Source organism: Carcharhinus amblyrhynchos, chromosome 2, assembly GCF_965287045.1.
Source record: "Carcharhinus amblyrhynchos chromosome 2, sCarAmb.v2.hapA, whole genome shotgun sequence".
NCBI lineage: Eukaryota > Metazoa > Chordata > Chondrichthyes > Carcharhiniformes > Carcharhinidae > Carcharhinus > Carcharhinus amblyrhynchos.
This window is the reverse complement of record NC_137325.1, coordinates 56,968,142-56,988,914: the sequence shown is the minus strand read 5'-3', so window position 1 is coordinate 56,988,914 and position 20,773 is coordinate 56,968,142. Positions and strand designations below refer to the sequence as shown.

The 20,773-nt window shown below is 42.2% G+C and overlaps 1 protein-coding gene across 4 annotated transcripts in view; it reads left to right on the top strand.

Moving 5' to 3' along the window:
• Positions 1 to 19,764: 19,764 nt before the first annotated feature.
• The window catches only part of LOC145354743 (RNA-binding motif, single-stranded-interacting protein 3), a 615,155-nt gene continuing 614,146 nt past the window's right edge, over positions 19,765 to 20,773 (top strand). For all 4 annotated transcript variants that reach the window (XM_080206215.1, XM_080206195.1, XM_080206224.1 and 1 more), the window contains exon 1: positions 19,765 to 20,257. In XM_080206215.1, the coding sequence (XP_080062341.1) occupies positions 20,183 to 20,257 (75 nt within the window). In that variant the 5' untranslated portion in view covers positions 19,765 to 20,182. The remainder of the gene's footprint in view (positions 20,258 to 20,773) is intronic.

Sequence of the window (20,773 nt, the reverse complement as noted above, 5' to 3'; positions counted from 1 at the left end):
ACTCTAGGCAGGTATTTGGTTCTATATCAGACTGTAGACAAATTCTGGGACCTGCTTAACAGTGGTTGATACATCTAAACATCTAATGCATCTAAACGTGTTACAGAGTTGGCATGATTTCAACCTCTTTCTCTCAATAGTCTGACACTTGACTCACTAATGTCAGTACTGTATCATTGTCTGCATCATGCATTAGCATATTCCATCTATTAACCCTTAAAGCTACAAGTCCCCCAAGTATGCTATCTTAATTTTTACTAACAAGGAAGCTACATTTTTAGCTATTTACATTACATTTCTGTAGCTGCAGGTTCTGCCAACTCCACCTTCTAATCCATCCCTTTCCCAAGTCAGAGTTCTGGAAGATTCCATCTCTCACAGTATTTTTGCCCTTCGGGAAGGTACCTTGGTTCTATATCTAGTAGAACATCTTCATCTGCAGAGGATTTTAGCAACATTGGACCATAAGACCATAAGACATAGGAGCAGAATTAGGCCACTCGGCCCATTGAGTCTGCTCCGTCATTCAATCATCGCTGATATTTTTCTCATTACTATTCTCCTGCCTTTTCCCCATAGCCCTGATTTCCTTATTAATCAAGAACCTATTTATCTCTGTCTTAAAGACGCTCAATGACCTGGCATCCACAGCCTCCTGTGGCAAAGAGCTCCACAGATTCACCACTCTCTGGCTGAAGAAATTCCTCCTCACCTCTGTTTTAAAGGATTGTCCCTTTAGCCTGAGGTTGTGCCCTCTGGTTCTAGTTTTTCTTACTAGTGGAAATGTCCTTTCCATATCCACTCTATCCAGGTCTTGCAGTATTCTGTAAGTTTCAATAAGATTCCCCCCTCAACCTTCTAAACTCCAGTGAGTATAGAGCCAGAGTCCTCAGCCATTAGTCATACGACAAGTTCTTCATTCCAGGGATCTTGTGAATCTCCTCTGGACCCTTTCCAAGGCTACTACATCCTTCCTTAGATATGGGGTGTAAAACTGCGCACAATATTCCAAATTGGGTTTGACCAGAGCCTTATACAGGCTCTGTATTCTATATTCCTGTTCTTGTATTCTAGCCCTCTTGACATGAATGCTAACATTGCATTTGCCTTCCTAACTGCCGATTGAAGCTGCACGTTAACCTTAAGAGAATCTTGAACAATGATTCCCAAATCCCTTTGCGTTCCTGATTTCCTAAGCGTTTTCCCATTTAGAAAATAGTCTTTGCCTCCATTCCTCTTTCCAAAGTGCAAAACCATACACTTTTCCACATTGTAATCCATGTCACTTCTTTGCCCACCCTCCTAACCTGTCCAAGTCCTTCTGTAGCCCTGCCCCCCGCTTCATCAATACTACGTGCCCCTCTACATATATCTGTATCATCTGCAAATTTAGTAACTGTGCCTTCAGTTCCTTTCTCCAAGTCGTTAATGTATATTGTGAAAAGATTTGGTCCCAGCACTGATCCCTGAGGCACACCACTAGTCACTGGCTGCCATTCTGAAAAAGACCCCTTTATCCCCATTCTCTGCCTTCTGCCAGTCAGCCAATCCTCTATTCATGCCAGGGTCTTATCCTTAACATCATGGGACTTAACTTATTTAACAATCTCCTATGTGGCACCTTGTCAAAGGCCTTCTGAAAATCTAAATATATTGCATCCACTGGTTCTCCTTTATCTAACTTCTTTGTTACCTCTTCAAAGAGCTCTAACAAATTTGTCAGGCATGACATCCCCTTGACAAAGCAATGCTGCCTCAGTCTTACATTATCATGCACTTCCAAGATCTCATCTTTGATAATGGACTCTAAAATCTTGCCTATGACTGAAGTCAGGCTAATCGGCCAATAATTTCCCATCTGCTGCCTCCCTCCTTTCTTAAACAGCAGTGTTATATTAGCAACTTTTCAGCCCTCTGGGATCCTCCCTGCCTCCAGTGATTCCTGAAAGATCACCACCAATGCCTCCACAATTTCCTCAGCTATCTCGTTTAGAACCCTGGGATGTAGTCCATCCGGTTTAGGTGATTTATCCACTTTCAGCCCTTTCAGTTTCCCCAGAACCACCTTCTTCGTGAATACCACTACACTCACTCGTACCTCCTAACTCTCCTGGAGCTCTGGCATTCCACTGGTGTCTTCCACCATGAAGACTGATGCAAGGTAACTATTCAGTTCTTCTGCCATTGATTTTTTTTTCCCCTATTATTACTTCTCCGGCTTCATTTTCCAGTGGTCCAATGGCTATTTCTGCCTTTCTCTTACCTTCTATATATTGAAAAAATTCTTCCTATCTTCTTTGATATTACTAGCTAGCTTACATTCATGTTTCATCTTCTCCCCCCTTATTGCTTTTTCAGTTGTCCTCTGCTCACTTTTAAAGGCTTCCCAACCCTCTGGCTTCCCATTAACCCTTGCCACTTTGTATGCTTTTTCTTCTGCTTTTGTGCTGTCTTTGACTTCCCTTGTCAGCCACGGATGCCTCGTCCTCCCCTCATTCTCTGAAAGGCAGTGTAGGTTGCAGGATTACTGAACTGCAAGGACAACAAGAATTTTTTAACAAAAGACTGATTTAAGAGAGAAAACTAAAGAGAATCAACCTTTCCTGGGTGGGATTGTGGCCAGTGCAGACTCGACGGGTCAAATCGCCTCCTTCTGCATTGTATGATTCTGTGATTCTTTGGACTCTGTGGGACTAAAAGAGAAGAACCCAGGGCACTCTGTTGCATGCGTGAAGGATTCTGAGGAGAATTTTCAAAGGAGAATAATCTTCAATTCCAGGGAAAACTGTCACAACTGTATTACGCATCGTTCATCAAAGACTAAAAAGGCATTGAAAATCTGAGATTACGATGAAAAACAAACAGTAAAAGTCATTATAGTCCCAGAGGACCATAGGCTGCTCTCTCCCCTTTGAAAGAGAACTGACTGGTGGTGATTTAACCTGAGGGTTGCCACACTTAAGGCATGGGGCAAGATTGAGAAGGTGGATGGAGCCTTCATGGAGAGCCAGTGCAGGAATTGAACCCACGCTCTTGACATTGCTGTGCATCATGAATCAGCCATTCAGCCAACTGAATTTGGACAACAAGGGAAAAAAGCAACAAACTTCTCACAGCCTGTCAGGAAAAGAATAAGATGTGATATTTTGGGAGAACCAAACTTCTTTCTGTGTGAGGTTTCGTCACAATGGGAAGAGCCGCTGAGAATATGGAGTCAAGACAGCCTCATCTTAAACACAGAAACATAGAAAATAGAAGCAGGAGTATGCCATTCAGCCCTTCAAGCCTGTTCAGCTTTTCCTTTTGATCTTGACTGATATAATGAAAGGACTTTCCAGTCGACACTCAACTGGGACAGGAATACTGTGCAGAATTCTGCAGCTTCAGAAGTGCTAAAGGTTCTGCTGCAGCCTGTGTGCTGATGTCCAGTTCTGGAGGAATGCAGATTTTCAGCGGGACTGAAGTATGGGTGGGAATTGACTTTGACCTTTAGAAGGTATCAGCTGTTTAGCAGTGTGATCCTGACCTGGACTCCAGCAAAGCATCCTTAGCAGAAGCTGGACAACATGAGGTAAAGTAGGCAACAGACTGGTAGATTCAGTGGAAGTAACATTTGAATGCTGCTCAGCCATGAAAAACACAGCTGAACCCTCCAAGAAGACAGCAGAGAGTTCATAAGTTGCATCCATCCACAGGAAAGACTCCCATCCCAAGGGATCAGTCAACACTAGAGATTCTTTCTCATCATTCTCGAGGAAGAGCCAATTCAGGTCCAACAGATCTTCATGGGGATGGTCATCGTCGGTGGCAGTGCCTTCTTTATCTGCCACTCAGGCCTTAGTCCATGGTGAACTGAGAGATTTGTAGCTTGACTTTCCACATTGGGTCTAATGAATGGTGTCTCTGTGAAAGAAAGGAACTTGCTGCTGAGAGTATAAACTTCCTCAGCTTCTGAAGACTCAATTTCCATCACTCCTTTTCACAGCCACTTTTACAAAAAGTGAAACAAGAAATTGGATCATCTCTGCAACAAGGAGTCATCCTGCCTGTTTAGCAAACCCACAAATTGATGTTCAGGCATTGTTTCTGTACCAAACTCAACTGACTCAATATGTATCTGTGTTGACCTTGCACAGTTAAACAAGGCAGTGGAAAGGGAGATCCAACCCAAGGCATGAGAGGCTCAAAGGAGCAGAGCCAGGGAGAGAAATCATTGGCCCTGGTGCTTCTCCTGTTAGAAGTCTCACACACCTGATGAAGGAACAGCATTTTTGAAAGCTTGTGGGATTACTATCAAATAAACTGGTTGGACTTTAACCTGGTGTTGTGAGACTTCTTACTGTGTGTACCTCAGTCCAACGCCAGCATCTCTACATCAGCTTCTCCTGTTTCCAGGTCTTTTATCCCACCAACCCCAGCACTTTAACCCTCACCCTCATCATCCATGATATTTTCCCCTTTCAAGCTTCACCAGTCAATTCACTAAACAATCACAGAAAGGTCTTAGTAAAACAATACCATTTGTTGTTACAAACCTCACCCAATATATTTGTTGCATTGGTCCTAAATGTTAAAAGCAGCACTGATATCATACCATGTTAGTTTGTGTGTGTCCTATAGGTGATCCCACTGCAACTATTAAGCAAGATGTGGGTATGCCGGCGTTGGACTGGCATAAACACAGTAAAAAGTCTGACAACACCAGGTTTTAGTCCAACCTATTTATTTGATAATATACTCACAAGCTTTCGAGGGACACCCTCTTCGTCAGGTGAATGGAGAGTTCTGGCCTCAGACAGAGCATATAAAGCATATATCAGTAATCTCTAAACTGTCTGTGCTTTATATGCTCTGTCTGAGGCCAGAACTCTCCATTCACCTGACGAAGAGGGTGTCCCTCGAAAGCTTGTGAGTATATTATCAAATAAATAGGTTGGACTAAAACCTGGTGTTGTCAGACTTTTTACTACTATTAAGCAAACCAGAGAGTACAAATTTTACCTTAACAGCATAGTACAATATTGTTAACTTGACAGGAAAATATCCCATTAGTAATTTACAATACTGTGCAGACAATAACATTGATTTTAGTGACTGCCTCAGCCCACATTAACATATTCTGCATTCTGCACACTGCATCACATGAACAGAGGTGCAGTAATTTCATATTTGGGGGGAAGAATCAATACATAATGGAATGTTTGAACTAACTTAGGAATTTACAGTCAGTGGAAAGCGTTGGAGCCCTCAGGTGTCTGTATGCAGAGAGCAGAGGGCAGAGACTGAATGTTTCACCATTGCATTTGAAGCTCTGGTTGTTCATTGCAGATGATTTGAGGACTCTATTTGAAAGACCAAGCCTTTAGACTCCATGCCCCAATGTTTGACACGATCTGTGCCCCCACCTTTCCCAGGCCCTTAGTAGAGATTACCTACACATATATATTTACACTGGAATTGAGAAGCCCTAACTTTTTCTGACATGTTGTATGTATGTTTGTCACACACATAACCAACCTGATGCACTTCTCATATTTCAATGCCGAGTCTATCGGAGAGATACCAGAATAATGTTGCTTTTGAAGGATCAAGGCAATTCAGACAACAGCTTCCCAATTTTTGTATTTAACTGAGAATGTTGTTGATTCACTTTTTAACAACAGGAAGCACCAATCAACTCTTTGTATTTTTAACAGAGAATTTGTTCTGTTAGGTTATATCTGCCATTTTTAGTTTGATGTGAATACTCTACTTGGTATGAATTTAAAGTATTTTTAGGAAGAATTAAAAAGGAAATAATTTCTTTTTCATTCAGTGGAATAATGGGGTTCTGGAACTCTCTTGCTGAAAGGCTGGTAGAGGCAGTAACCCTAATTGGATATGAGCTGGAAGTGCTGTAACCCAGAAAGCTAAACACTGAGAATGTGAATGTGGGACTCAGCTAGATAGTTCCTTTTCACCTGGTATGGACACAAATGGCTGTAGAGCTTCAATTTGGGTTACAAATTATCTATGTTTTTGTTTTGTGATCAGTGGTGAACTAGCCATTCATTACACTCCACTTGTCCCCTGACTGTCTATATGCTTTTGCATTGAAACGTGCAGTGATTGCAACTCCAAAACATCACAGCACTCTCTACCAGGGATCTGGGGCTTATATAAACAAGGAAAGCATGTGCATTTATCTGAAGTGTCTGAAGGCTGAAGAAACAGAAAATGTTTCATTTTTAATTTTAAATCAAATTCTGATGCGATTGCCAGACTTTGAAAAGTTAATTTCCAGGGCCAGAGAATCAGCGCTTATCAAACATATGTTTACACTGGAATTGAGAAGCTCTAACTTTTTCTGGCATGTTTTATGTATGTTTATCACATACATAACCAACCTGATGCACTTCCTTGTATTTCAATGCCAAGTCTATCAGAGAGATACCAGAATAATGTTGCTTTTGAAGGATCAGGGCAACTCAGAAAACAGCTTCCCAATTTCCGTATTTAACTGTGCGTGTTGTTGATTCACTTTTTAACAACAGGAAGCACCAGTTAACGCTTATTATTTTTACCAGAAAATTTGTTCTCTTCGGTTGTATCTGCCATCAGTTTGATGTGCAAAGGCCTATTAATAGCCATCTCTATTTGACAATTATAATGTAGAACAACATTGATGAAGCCATTTATGTGCTGAGTAAAAAAATGGCTTTTTTTCCCCTATTTTCTACTTCCTATCTCCAAGTCGCACATTGCTGTTGTGACATTATGCCACATTTAGAATGGATGATGCTAATGTCATGCTGTAATTGCATCCTACTGCCAGTATTGTCACTGTGGCATAACACAGAAGCTAGGGAGGTTCATTGACCATGAACATTAGCTCTGAGGGGAATTTTTCACCCTTGTTTTCAGGGATAGGGGGAGCGCGGAGAATCCAATTGAAACCCTAAACCAGCACGTATGCCAAGATACCTGGGGAGGGGCCTGAGGGAGGTGGGGCATGAAGGGAGTATAGTGTGAAGGGAGCACACAATGTGAACACCTGAAGGGAGTTCTAAAGAAAGAGGAGCATGAAGGTGGACCCATTGGGAGGGTCCCAATGCCTTGATGCCAGTGATCTGTTTGGAGAGGGGGGTGAAACATGTCTTTGATGAGGGAGGTGGCTGTTCCTGATGCCCATCAGGGAGGGAGGCATCTTCAATTTCACTTTGCAATTGGGACGCTATTTAAAAACAGTGCCTGATCTCTGTGAAACTCTGCTTGCTGGCTTGGTTAGACTCCGCCCCTCTCAGAACCAGTGTAAAACTTGACCGTCTCCCAAAGAATGACTAAAGGCTGAAATTTACAAAAACAAATTTGAAGCGCTGAATGAGTGAGAAAACAAGAGAGTTTCAGACATTTTTTCAGGGAGTTTGAAAATGCGAACTTATGGCAGTTAGTAGACAAAAATTGCCAGGATGCAATTCTGGGGTGGTGGGGTCTCAGCTTGCCAGTAGCCAGCTGCTGAGCTCTGGGGGAGCCATTGTGCAGGCATCCTGCTCTCCCAGTGTACTGAAGAGATCTTAATTTAATTAATTCATGGTTCATTGGCATCGCTGGTTGGCCAGTATTCATTGCCCATCCCTAATTGCCCTTGAACTGAGTGGCTTGCTTGGCCATTCCAGAGGGTAGTTGAGAATCAACCACATCGCTGTGGCTCTGGAGTCACATGTAGGCCAGACTAGGTAAAGACAGAAAAATTTTCTTCCCTAAAGGACATTAGTGAACCAAATGGGGTTTTTTTCTGACAATTGACAATGGTTTTACGGTCAACTGATTCTAAATTCCAATTTTTTTTAACTGAATTCAAATTCCACCATCCACCGTGGCAGGATTCAAACCTGGGTCCCCAGAACATTAGCTGAGTTTTGGGGTTGATAGTCTATTGATAATACCACTGGGCTACCGATCTCCTGCCATCCCCTCCCCCTATGGACATCGGGACCTCCCCTCACAGACATTGCCCCTTCCTCCACCCCACTGCAGATTGCACCCCAACAGCGTTCACCTTCTGTCCCACTGATCACCACCTCAGCAGAGTTCCCCTTCTGTCCCATCCTGGCAGAGTTTTCTCTCTATCAATCCTGCAGATCTCCCCACCTCTCTTTCCCACCCCTCACAGCTCTACCCCAGTGGCTCTGCCCCCAACTTGGCTCTGCTTCTGTACAGTTATGGTACCTGATTGCCACTGCCAGGGTGCCAGGCAGGCACTACCAAGCTGACTGCCCATGGGCCCTACCCCGACCACCCAGGAGATTCATTGCCCTCTGGTTCTCCATCCCTCCCCCTCTCCCCTACCATCCCCAAAATATTCACGGATACAAAATTGGCTTGATGACAGAAGACAGAGGGTGATTTAGAGGGTTGTTTTTCAAACTGGAGGCCTGTGACCAGCAGTGTGCCTCAGGGATCAGTGCTGGGTTCACTGTTATTTGTCATTTGTATTAACGATATGGATAAGAATTTAGGAGGCATGGTTAGTAAGTTTGCAGATGATGCCATGATTGGTGGCATAATGGACAGTGAAGGGTTTCTAGTATTACAATTGGTCAGTTGGGCTAGTGGGCTGATAGGTGGCAGATGGAGTTTAATTTAGATAAATGCAAGGTGATGCATTTTGGTAGATTGAACCAGGGCAAGACTTATTCAGTTAATGGCAGAGCGCTGAGGAGAGTTATAGAACAAATAGATCTGGAAGTACAGGTTCATATCTCCTTGAAAGTGGAGTCACAGGCGGACAGCGTGGCGAAGAAGGCATTCAGCAAGTTTGGGTTCATTAGTCAGAACATTGAATACAGGAGTTTGGATGTCTTGTTGAAGTTGAACAAGATATTGGTAGAGCCCCACTTGGAATACTGTGTACAGTTCTGGTCTCAAAAAAATGCAGAAAAAATTTATTAGGATGCTACCAGGATTTGATGGTTTGAGTTATATGGAGAGGCTGGATAGACTGGGACTTTTTACCCTGGAGCATAGGAGGCTTAGGGATGATCTTATAGAGGCCTATAAAATAATGAGGGGCATAAATAAGGTAGATAGTCAACATCTTACCCCAAATGTAGTGGACTCTAAAACTAGAGGGCATAGATTTAAGGTGAGAGGGGAGAGATACAAAAGTGTCCAGAGGGACAATTTTTTCATGCACAGGGTGGTGACTGTCTGGATTGAGCTGCCAGAGATAGTAGTAGAGACGGGTACAATTTTATCTGTTAAAATGCATTTAGACAGTTATGTGGATAAAATTGGTATTGAGGGATGTGGGCCAAATGCAGGTACTTGGGATTAGCTTAATGGTAAAAATTGGGTGGCATGGACAAGTTGGGCCAAAGGGCCTGTTTCCATGCTGTATACCTCTATGACTATTCAGGCAGAGCAATGCTGATTGTTTAACCAGCTAACAGGGAGAATGCTGCAGTGGGTCGGGAGTTTGCTCCATACCACATGGCAGCCAAACATGAATGAATGAAAACAAAAGCTTTTAAAACCTTCCTATCCAGTTTTTACACTTTTAAAACCTATTTCTTGCCCCAAACTGCTGGATTTGATCATTGCTTGCAGGATTACTTAGTTTAATGAATTGGATGTGTGATCAATTTGGGAATCCGCCAGGGCCCGATAAGTGCAGGAAGAAACAGTCAAAGGAGAGTTACTGAGATGCCATCTTTCAGGAAAAAAGATAACGCTGTGCTCCACTGTCATGGAAAAATGGATGGTAAGTTAAAACTATCAATTCAATTTTCACTCATATATGGCCAAAGCAGATGCAAAATTGTGCATCACAGAGAGAACAAAAGGGTTACATTTTCAGGATTAATCAGGATTTTCAGTCAACCAGGATTAGGTAAGAATTAAGAAGAAATCTAAATTAATACACTTTTACACTTATTTCCTGAAATTTCAAATTAAATAATCTTTACACAAGGCTGTGATGAAGCCTCAACCTGCTTTGATAAGATATTAAAAGCTTTTGATAAGTATTTTGATCTTCAAGTGGAATGTGTGGAGGTTAAAACATGTGATACAACAACCCCAAGAAAGTGACAAAAGACAATACCCAAGCAAACCATACAATCATGGTAGACCACATCAGTGCAGTGAGTTGCATGAGCCATGGACTTTAGTGCACAGAAAAGGGAAGGCAGAGAACTAGCAGAAGGCTTTGAAATAGATCTTTCTGAAAATGCCAACACATTATTCAAAATGCAACAGTAGGTGGCAGTGCCAAGTCATCGGGCTTGAATGAAAGTGAGAGGTTCAAGCTGTGGGTGGATAATGAAGCCATGAGTAGCATGATTACAGAACTAAACAAATTAGGAGTTCATCGGAATAAACCTGGCTAACAGTGAAACCGAAATAAAGGACAAGGTCAAAGCTCTGCTGGAGATGAAGAAAGAAAAGACAGAAATAAAAAAGGAACAAAGCAGAACTGAAAGACTTGAAGCACAAGATTGAAGCAGAGTAAGTATCTTTGAAATCACTTGATAAACTCAAATCTTCAATGAACAAAACTGTTCAAGATCTGAACAATTACATTTCTGAGGCGTCATCAGAGTATAAGAAAGCTTTGAAAGAAACAAAACCAATTGAATGTTGTGAAGAATGCAATAAGTGAAAGTCTGAATAATGTGCAGATTCAGTATGTATCTCCAGAAAAGTACAATGAGCAAATAACAACTCTAAATACTTTTTTGGTCAAATTGAAGAAAGAGTTAGAAGATGCAAACCTGAAATATGGCCAGGCACAACAGCAGGCAGAAAATGTACTCGATGAACTTTCTTGAATATGTACCCCTGGAAAAACATGAGGAGTTAAAGATGCTGATTATTATGTCAGAAAAAGTTGCATTGGTACAATCAGTAATGACAAAGCAGTGTACTAAAATGCAGAGTGACATGGCAAAAGCTGAACATGAAAATAAACAGATGAAAGGAAAGCTGATTATTTTCCTCTGTTCATTCATAAAATGTGACCATCGCTGGCAAAGCCAGCATTTATTGCCTATCCCTAATTGCCCTTGAGAAAATGGTAGTGAGCTGTGTCTTGAACAGCTGTAACCCAGATGATGTTAATATACACACAGTGCCATTAGGGAGGGAGTTGCAGGATTTTGACCCGAGGGCAACATATTTCCAAGTCAGATTGGTGTGTGTCTGGAGAGGAACTTCCACGTGTGGTGTTCCTATGTGTCTGCCAGCCTTATCCTTCAAGATGGGAGCAGTTAAGTTTTGGATGGTGCTGTCTAAGGAGCCTTGATGAGTTTCTGCAGTGCATCTTGTAGTTGATACATACTACTATCAACATGTGTTAGTAGTGGAGGAAGTGAATGTTTGTGGCTGGAGTGCCAGTCAAGCAGGCTGCTTTGTCTTGGATGGTCTCAAGCTTCTTCAGTGTTGTTGGATGTGTACTCTTCCAGGCAAGTGGCAAGAATTCCATCATGGATAGTTGGCAAGCCAGTAGGTGAGTTACTTACTGCAGGATTCCTAGCTACAGCCCTTCTCTTGTAACCATAGTATTTATATGGCTCGTTTAGTTCAGTTTCTAGTCATTGATAATCCCTAGCATGTTGTTGGTGGGAGAACTGCAATGGTAATGCCATTGTACGTCAAACGATGATGTGGAGTAAGTATGAATGTGAACCTGACCTCTGTAGTTTAACTCTTTTTTTTGTCCACTTTTGAATCAAGGCTGTTATGAGGTCAGGATCTCTGTGACTCTAGTGGAACCCAAACTGGGCATTTGTGAGCAGGTTATTGCTCAGAAAATGCTGCTTCGTAACACTGTTGATGACACTTCCCATTACTTTACTGATGATCAAGTGTAGACTGATGTGGCTACATTGGATCTGTCCTTTTTGTGTATAGGACATACCTGAACAATTTTCCACCTGGCTGAGTAGATTCCAGTCTTGTAGCTGTACTGAAACAGCTTGGCTATGGGCAGGGTAAGTTCTTGGGCACAAGTCTATTGTCAGAATAATGTCAGTTCCCATGCTTTCAGCTGTTTCTTGCTATCACATTGGAGTGAATCGAATAGGCTGAAGACTGGTATTTGTGATGCTGGGGCCCTCAGGAAGAGGCTGAGATGCATCATCATCTTGGCACTTCTGGCTGAAAATTATTGCAAGTGTTCAGCCTTATCTTTTATATTCATGTGCAGGGCTCGCCCCATCATTGAAGATGGGGATATTTGTGGAGACTCATCTTCCAATGAATTGTTGAACTGTCCATCATCATTGATGACCTGATGTGGCAGGATTTTAGAGTTTAGATCTTCTCCATTGGTCGTGGAATTACTTAACTCTACCTGTCACTTGCTTCTTAAACTGTTTGGTTTGCAAGCGGTCCTGTGTTGAAGTTTTATCAGCTTGACGCTTCATTTTTAGGTATGCCTGGTGTTGCTCCTGTCATGTCCTCCTGCACTTTTCGTTGAACTGTAATAGTAGGGTGGGGTATGTGCCAGGCCATGGGGTTACAGATTATGGTTGAGTACAGTTCTGCTTTGGCCCACAGTGCCTCATGATTGCCCAATCTTGAGTTGTTAGATCTGTTTGAAATCTTTGCCACTTCTTATGTGGCACTGCCACCACACTATGATGTAAAGTACCCTCAATATGAAGATAGGGCTTTGTGTCCACAAGGACTGTGCAGTGGTCTCTCCCACTGATATTGTCATGGATAGATGTATCTGCAGCAGGCAGGTTGGTAAGGTTGAGGTCAAGTATATTTTTCCCTTTTGTTGATTCCCTCACCACCTACCGCAGACCCAGTCACAGCTATGTCCTCATTTATTGACAGTCATACCAAGCCACTCTTGGTGATGGACAGTGAATTCCCCCACCCAGAATACATTCTGCAACCTTGCTACTCTCCAAGCTTTCTCCAGAGTATTTCATCAATTGTTAAAGTGGTGTGGGGCGGTACATGGTAATCAGCGAGTGATTTTCTTGCTCAGGTTTGAGCTGATGCCATTAGTCTCCCTGAGGCCAAGTCAATGTTGAGGACTCCCAGGGCAACTTTCGCCAGACCATTGTGCTTCAAGATCAAATGCAAAATGGAATACACACCCCTTCAGCAGCATGAAGAAATGAAGATAGTGTTGAATAACAGAATGGTGGAACTGCAGAAAAAAGTCAAAAGCTCTGTTGAATTATAAGAAAGCTCAAGAAGAAGCAATTGAGTTCTACAAAGAAAAGGAAAACCTATTGAAGGACCTTCACAGGCCACAAGGTGAAAGTGTGTTCCTGTGGAAAATTACAAAGAGGAGCAAAATGAACCTACTGTCGCTCTGGAGGAGTCAGTTGACAGAGAAGACTCAGCAATGCTCTATATTCCAGGAGGAAAGTGCCAGGCTACAATCAGACATCCAGACATGAAAGCAGAATTATGGTTACAGCACATTGCTGTGGAAGAGTTTGAGACAATGGAAACATCACTGGACAACAAAGGTTTGAAACTGCAGGAAGGAAAGGAGAAGACAAAGAATTACTGTGTACAGGAAAAATTGCAGCTCCATTTCAACAGCCGGAAAAGGAGTTCTCTAATATTCTACAGAAAGCCAGAATAAAGTAGAATTCTCACAAAGAAGCATGAAAAGTTTCAGAAACAACCAACAGAAGTGAAAGTGAGCTTTCATGTATGGAAGATGAGTTTGCTAATGAAAAGTTAGAACTGGATTAACCTCAAGTATCAGAAATCTCGATTATGTATTGTAAAAAGTGCCTGGAACATGAAAAAGAAATGCTGATAAATCAGAACAATGCATTGAATGCAGAATTAACACACATTAGTGAAATTCTTGAATTTTGATCCAACATGAAGAACATGAAATATGAGATGTGCAGAATGGAAGAGCAAATCCAGCAGAGAGGGGAACTTCTAAGAAACAGATTGAAGATCTAATGAATGAATTAGAAAAGTCAAAAGAGCAGTCAGTGATCATTGACGAAAGACTCCAAAAGGAACTGAAAGCCCAGGTACACTTGTTAAGCTTGTAAGAGGGTTCTATAGATAACTCTGAGTTACAGATAACTGAACTCACTAGAGTAATTGCAGAGCTGAATTAGAAGATTTATAAGCTTAAAAAAGAACTGGAAATTAAGAGAATAAGCAAATATTTGACTAAAATTGTGGAAGGTGTGGAAATTAAAGCTTCATTTTTGAAACTTCGGGCAGCATCATGGGAGAATTTGGCCGAGTGTCACTTCTGGTGAGAAAACTGGCACAGAGCCCTCCAGCTCCACTGGCCAGTTTTCTCTCCAGATCTTGTCTCTTTCACTGCCAAAAAAAAGGAGTGGCTGTAGTTTGCACCATCAATCTGGCAGAGTGGGGACTCTTAAGAGGTGGGAGTCGACTCCACTGAGATCGCCGCACCATTTTGAAAGGGCACCGGAAAAAAAATCAAACTTCCCCACTTCCACCATGTAGGCATCTGTGGCCTGCCCTCCCATCCCCCTCCTCCCCTCCGTCCCCCTCCCATCCACCACCCCCCCAGTCATTCTGGCATTCACTGCCAACGATCAGCAGTGGCATTGGCCATTCCCCCATCCACCAAACATTCCCAGCATTGGCCTGCTCCTCCCTTCCCCTGGTCATTTCAGCGTTTCCTGGCACGATCAGAACCAGCTTGGCCTCCTTCGCCCAGTCCCACAAACATACCCAGCATCAGTCCTTCTCCTCAATTATCTCAACATTTACCTCCCCCACATCTCCCATCATCACTGGCATCCCAATCACTCACATGTCTGCACCCCCACCACCACAAATAAGAGTCACTGCATGTGAGGCTCTGCTTGGGAGCTGCCCAGGTTGGCACTGCCAGGTTGGCACTTTCACCCTCTGCCAAGGACATTGCCAAGGCACTGCCTGGCCATATGCCTGTCCTCTGGGATCTATACTGACCTTTTTTCATGTCTAGATGAAACTGTTGTAAATCTCACTGACATCACATATCGGTGAGACACAAAATTCTAGTTAAGGGGGAAAATCTGGTGAGAGGGTTGTTGATATTTATATTTATTGAAATTAATGTAAATCTGATTCTTGCCCATTATCGGAGTGAACCTGATTACGTTGCTGGCAAGAATCAAAAATTAATATCTTGCCGGTGAGATTTGCGATTTCTGGGTTTTGCCGGATCTTGAGCCCTGCCGATTATTTCACGGATGGAGAGTGCATGGTCAAGATCCTGCCTATTAACACGGCAGGTCCCACGGGCAAGGAAAAGTTGAGTCCAATCTATGAATGAATAGAGAGGACATTCTTCCTGGAATGTTCCAGGCCAAAATTTACACCATGAAATACCAGAGTCCTGATAGACAGAGTAAGAAACCAAGTGCAGAGACACAATGCAGAATATCCATTGAAAGTGGGCAAATTGAAATGCTTTTTCTCATCATTATGACCTCCGAATCCATAGAAGTGGATCCAACAAAACAAAGTTTCACAGAGGCACAGAACTGTTACTGCATGGAACGAGGCCCTTCAGCCCATCGTGTCTACACTGGTTCTCTGCAGACAAAGTTCACCAAGTGCCCCCCCACCCAACTCCTTTTCCCAGTAGTCCTGCCTGTTCTTTTTTCAGATTATAATTTAACTCCCTCTCAAATACTTCAGTTGGATCTGCCTCTGCCATACTGAGGCAGTAGATTCCAAATCCTAACCACTTACTGTGTTGGGGAGGGAAAAAAACCGTCTTGTCTTCTTTTGCTTAAATGTGTGCTCTCTTGTTCTTGATCCTTCCGCCAATGGGGATAGATTTTCCCTATCTATTCTGGTCCAAACCTGGCCCTTCACGATTTTGATTGTTTCTATCAAATCTCCTCTCAGCCTTCTCTTCAAAGAAAACATGCCTAATTTCTCCGATCTGTCTACCTGGAACACACTTTTGTTCCATGAAGTTATATCTGCTCCATAAAATATATTTAGTGTTTGGTAAAGGATTGTAATTGACAAGAGGGAGAATTGTGAAAAAAGCAACAATGAAGTGAATGTAGCCATCTCAACACTTGTTGATTAGTAAGTCAGTACTTAAAATGAATATTTGCATCTGTTATTCTGAGTATTGTTATGTGATCTAAACAGACCACAGTGATCTAGGTATGCAGGATATGACCTACATTCTACTTGTGCATTGACTATGGCTTCATTGTTCATGAGTTATCAATCATAATCCACGGCCCCTCCTTATGTATTCTTGATGCAAGCTGAAATGGCGGTTTCTGTCTCACTCCAGCGTTTTGTATCTGAATGTTTCTGTAATCTTTATTGAAAGGCTCATATCTTTTAATACAATATCAAAAAGCTGTGGAAAGCTGGGATCCTTATTAAACACCGCTTAACTGCAAATTGCCTGTCGGCCATTGGAGTCTTGCTGCATTTCAAACGCAACCTGATACCGAAGCCTTGTCCTGCAAGTAAGAATGCCATTCATGCCATTTAATCTTATTTCCACTTCCATAATGATGCAGTGTTTGTTCTACTCAAATATGGATGTCTTGATATCAGTTTAAAATAATTAGCATTATCAACATTGAAGCAACAAAATGAGCTTTTGATAGTGTTTCCCTTTTGATGGAAATTTCTTAACTTTTCTGACAGATTTTGAAATTGTTCCCAGGCAATTTGCAGCATCCCTCGATCAGTGTGTGTGTGTGTGTGTGTGTGTGTGTGTGTGTGTGTGTGTGTGTGTGTGTGTGTGTGTGTGTGTGTGTGTGTGTGTACAATGCCCTTTGACTCTTAAAATTCAGAATATGTAAACAGTGCTGTAGCTTGAACATTACTTCTGAGATGACAAGTATTCTCAGAGGAGCATGACAGTGTTATCTTGATGTAAGCCACATTTATTTGCCTACAGTATTGATTATAACATGCAGCAAAGTATGTTGTTATTCAAACCATTATTACTGGTTCCATGCAAAGTTCATTTTCTCATTTGTAGGCACAATACATCTCATACTTCCCCGGTCATGCCATGAGACAAGACACACTTATGACATGCTCAGACTTATGACGTGTACACGTATGACATGTGGTCTATGACTATCTTACCCAGTGTGCCCTGACACTAAGTACTAACTGCAGAAAATATTATCAGTTTTATCTTGATATACTGAGTTGTTTGTCATGATGAAGGTTTGTGGAGCTCTCTGGGTGCCTTGCTGTAGGGAGTTATCTGATTTGCTAGTTGCCGCTAAGTGACAATGCCTTAATTCTGCTGGTGACTGGCTGATCTGAAAATTAGGTCAGTTTCTCTTATATTTTTAAATATTTATTCAGCCAACAGCCCAAGCTGTTTAGAGTGGAAGATAGATGGCAGACTTGCCATCCAGTGCTCCAACCCCACTCACCGAGCTGTTAGCCTAGGAATGCTTCTCAAGGGGGAAACTGGGAAACATGTATTCTTTCTAGACCCTTGTGATATGAATTCCATTGTCAGTTGGCAGGATTTCCCGGTCTTTGAATCCAGTAAGAAGTCTCACAACACCAGGTTAAAGTCCAACAGGTTTATTTGGTAGCAAACACCGCTAGCAAAGCCCCAAAAGCTAGTGGCATTTACTGCCAAGTAAACCTGTTGGACTTTAACCTGGTGTTGTGAGACTTCTTACTGTGCTTACCCCAGTCCGATGCTGGCATCTCCATATCTTTGAATCCAGGGCAGCCTATCATTTTCTGTTTGGTGACCAGGCATGCTTTTTACATTTTTGGAATGTTTTTCTCCAGATATTTGGCTTTCTTATTGCATAGTGTGGAAGAGAGAGCCCAACAGGACTGGCGACTGCTGATGGGCTTATTGGGTGTCTGTTACACTAACAGCTTAGATATGTTTTGCTTTCACTTGATGCTGCAACTAAGTGATTTTAAGCCGGTGGTGGGCAACCTATCGGGGGGCCACAATGGTTAGCACTGCTGCCTCACAGCGCTAGGGATCCAGGTTTGATTCTGGCTTGGGTCACTGTGTGGAGTTTGCACATTCTCCCCTTTTCCTCCGGGTCCTCCGGTTTCCTCTCACAGTCCAAAGACATGCTGGTTTGGTGCATTGACCATGCTAAATACTCCCTGAGTGCAACTGAACAGGCAACAGAATGTGACGACTAGGGGATTTTCATAGTAACTTCATTGCAGTGTTAATGTAAGGCTATTTGCTACAATAATAAATAAACTTAAAAAAACATGCAGTTCATCCGGATTCTGAGTGTGGCCCATGAGACATTTTGTTGGCTGTCGCAAAGGCGTGCCACATTTCACTGATTAATGTCTGTGTAGTTTTTTTCCAACTGGAATGAGTGATGTGATACACACATAAAGCAGGGGCAAGTGAAATGAGGCATGTGCACACAGCATTAACTGCGAGAGCCGTGTGTTCCCTCTGTGTCCAAAGTGTAAATATTTCTTTTATTTTTACCATTTGAAGTTGAAAATTCTATTAATATATAAATGAGTAAGCATTTCTATAACTCATTATGAAATATTCAGCACGTATTAAATATATTTCATCTTATTCATAGGGTCATGATTAGTAAACAAGCTTGATTTCAATCTTGTGGCCCACCTAAATGAAGGAGGGCACTCACTCAGCCCACTCACAGCGTGCCCATCATTGTTTCAAACAATTAAAGGAGTCTACATATCCTTCAGCTTCTGCGTGGGTTTCCTGCGGGTATCCGGTTTCCTCCCACAATCCAAGAGATGCATTGGCCATGCTAAATGCTCCTTCAATATACCCGAACAGGCACCGAAGTGTGGTGACTGTGGGATTTTCACAGTAACTTCATTGCAGTATTAATGTAAGTCTACTTGTGGCAATAATAAATAAAAGCTTTTGCATTTGCAGTATATACTTTGTAAAAGGCTGTTTGATAAAAGTGAAAAATCTGGAACCCAGTTCAGATCATGCCATGTTGGACACAAATGGCAGATATTTTTTATCAGGTGATGTACAGCATCCCACAATGTGTTAATAAACAATCGAATAAAGTTTGCCAAACCACTTTTGCATGATGATGATTCCCCTTTCAGTTCCGATTCCAAGCTGTGCACAGCACAAGAAAGAAACAAAACTTATTTTTCAACTATTTCTGCTCATTCTCCAGTAAGTACTTTTCATGTTAGGAGCTGTTGCCGTAACCTACATTTTAAATTCAGATTGAGATTGGAGAGAGAACCAAATTGCTCTCAGCTGAAAGGTTTCGTTTTAAAAACGTTGGTTCTCTGGTGATCAGGTCATCACCTTTTGTAAACTTAAACCTCGACTACAATTATTTCAGTGTTGTCTGTTTTACTGGGTTTATCAGCGAGGTTAGAATAAAGCTCTCACAGTCTCAGGAAACAGAGCAGTTTGCTCCATTTTGTAAGCAAAACATTAAGCCAGCATGAAACAATTTTATCTATTGTGTAAGCAGGCAGAGATTTATTTATTTCCAAAAGGTAAAACTTCTTGAGAGGACTGAATGTCCACTGCCTGCATGTACCTCATTATTCTGGTTACGATTGGCCTGTTGTAAAAGTACTTAGCATTCAAGTGAGATGGCAGGGTGAATTTGGCTCCTGCCTGCATCAGACTGAATGCAGGCTATTTCTTGAAGGAAATACTGCAGCCTTCTGGACTGCGTCTGTTTCTCGAGGGAGAGGCTGCCGAAGTCCCACCCACCAGCGAGAAGGAGGAGGAGGAGGAGGAGGAGGAGGGGTGGGGGTGGGGGGGTTGAATGAAAGACAAGACAAGCCCTAAACACCATGTCACTCTGTGAAGGAGATAGCAGCAACAAGGCTGGAAGGCTGGTGGAAACACAGAAAGCTTAAGAGGAAGCCGGGACTGCAGAGATTTTAAGCCTGCTGTATTATCTTCTTCATCCTTCAGAATAATTGGAGTTGCTGTGGGCACTTACCAACTGACATTTTGGCAATCACACTTTTATCAAATAGCAAGGATTGTATACCTTTTTTTATAAAGGAAGGACAAGCTCCGACAGAACTCTGAATCCAAAGGAAAAAAATCTTTCAGCTGTATTTAAACTGGCAAACAGCAGAAGGCAGAGAAGTCCCGAAAGCCTCATCAGTCATTGACACTGTCAGGAATAGTGGTTTAAGAGGAAGAAGGGCCTGGGGCACTACACGCTGTCAGCGAGTTCCCTACATCGGAGATAAAGATTCCATCTACATGGGCAAACGTTTGGAACAGCAGCCAATGTACCCTCAGTACACTTACTATTACCCTCATTACCTCCACACAAAGGTACTGTATGCAAGCAGTCTACCTCGATGTTTTTTTTCAGCATTATATGCATATTTTATACACTTACTGAATGATGAATGACAAGTCACCTACCGTGTATTGTGAATTATGTTCTTTTTTTACCGCTCTTCAACGAAGTGTCCTGCAGGCAGAACTATTAGTCTAAATAGGTACTTGAAAGAGAAAGGTCTGTTGTTATAGATTTGCCTGTTTACGGGATTAACACTTTTTGAATGATGCTAATTGAAACCTTTTATTGCTGTCTGTATGAAAGATAGATCTCACTTGCTTTGATTTTAAAATAAATTGTTTGCCTTTTTATTGAAATATCCTAGACCCCGCTGGTTAATTCCTCGGGTGACATGTCATTTACCTGTTAGTTGAGCTGCCGGGAAGGCCTGCGCGTTTTTCCTTTTTAGCTACAAATTTGACCGCAGCTGGTGACACTTTGATTTGATTTATAATTTTAATGCATTTACTTCCCTGTTGCCAGTGGCAACTCTTTTAGACAGTACG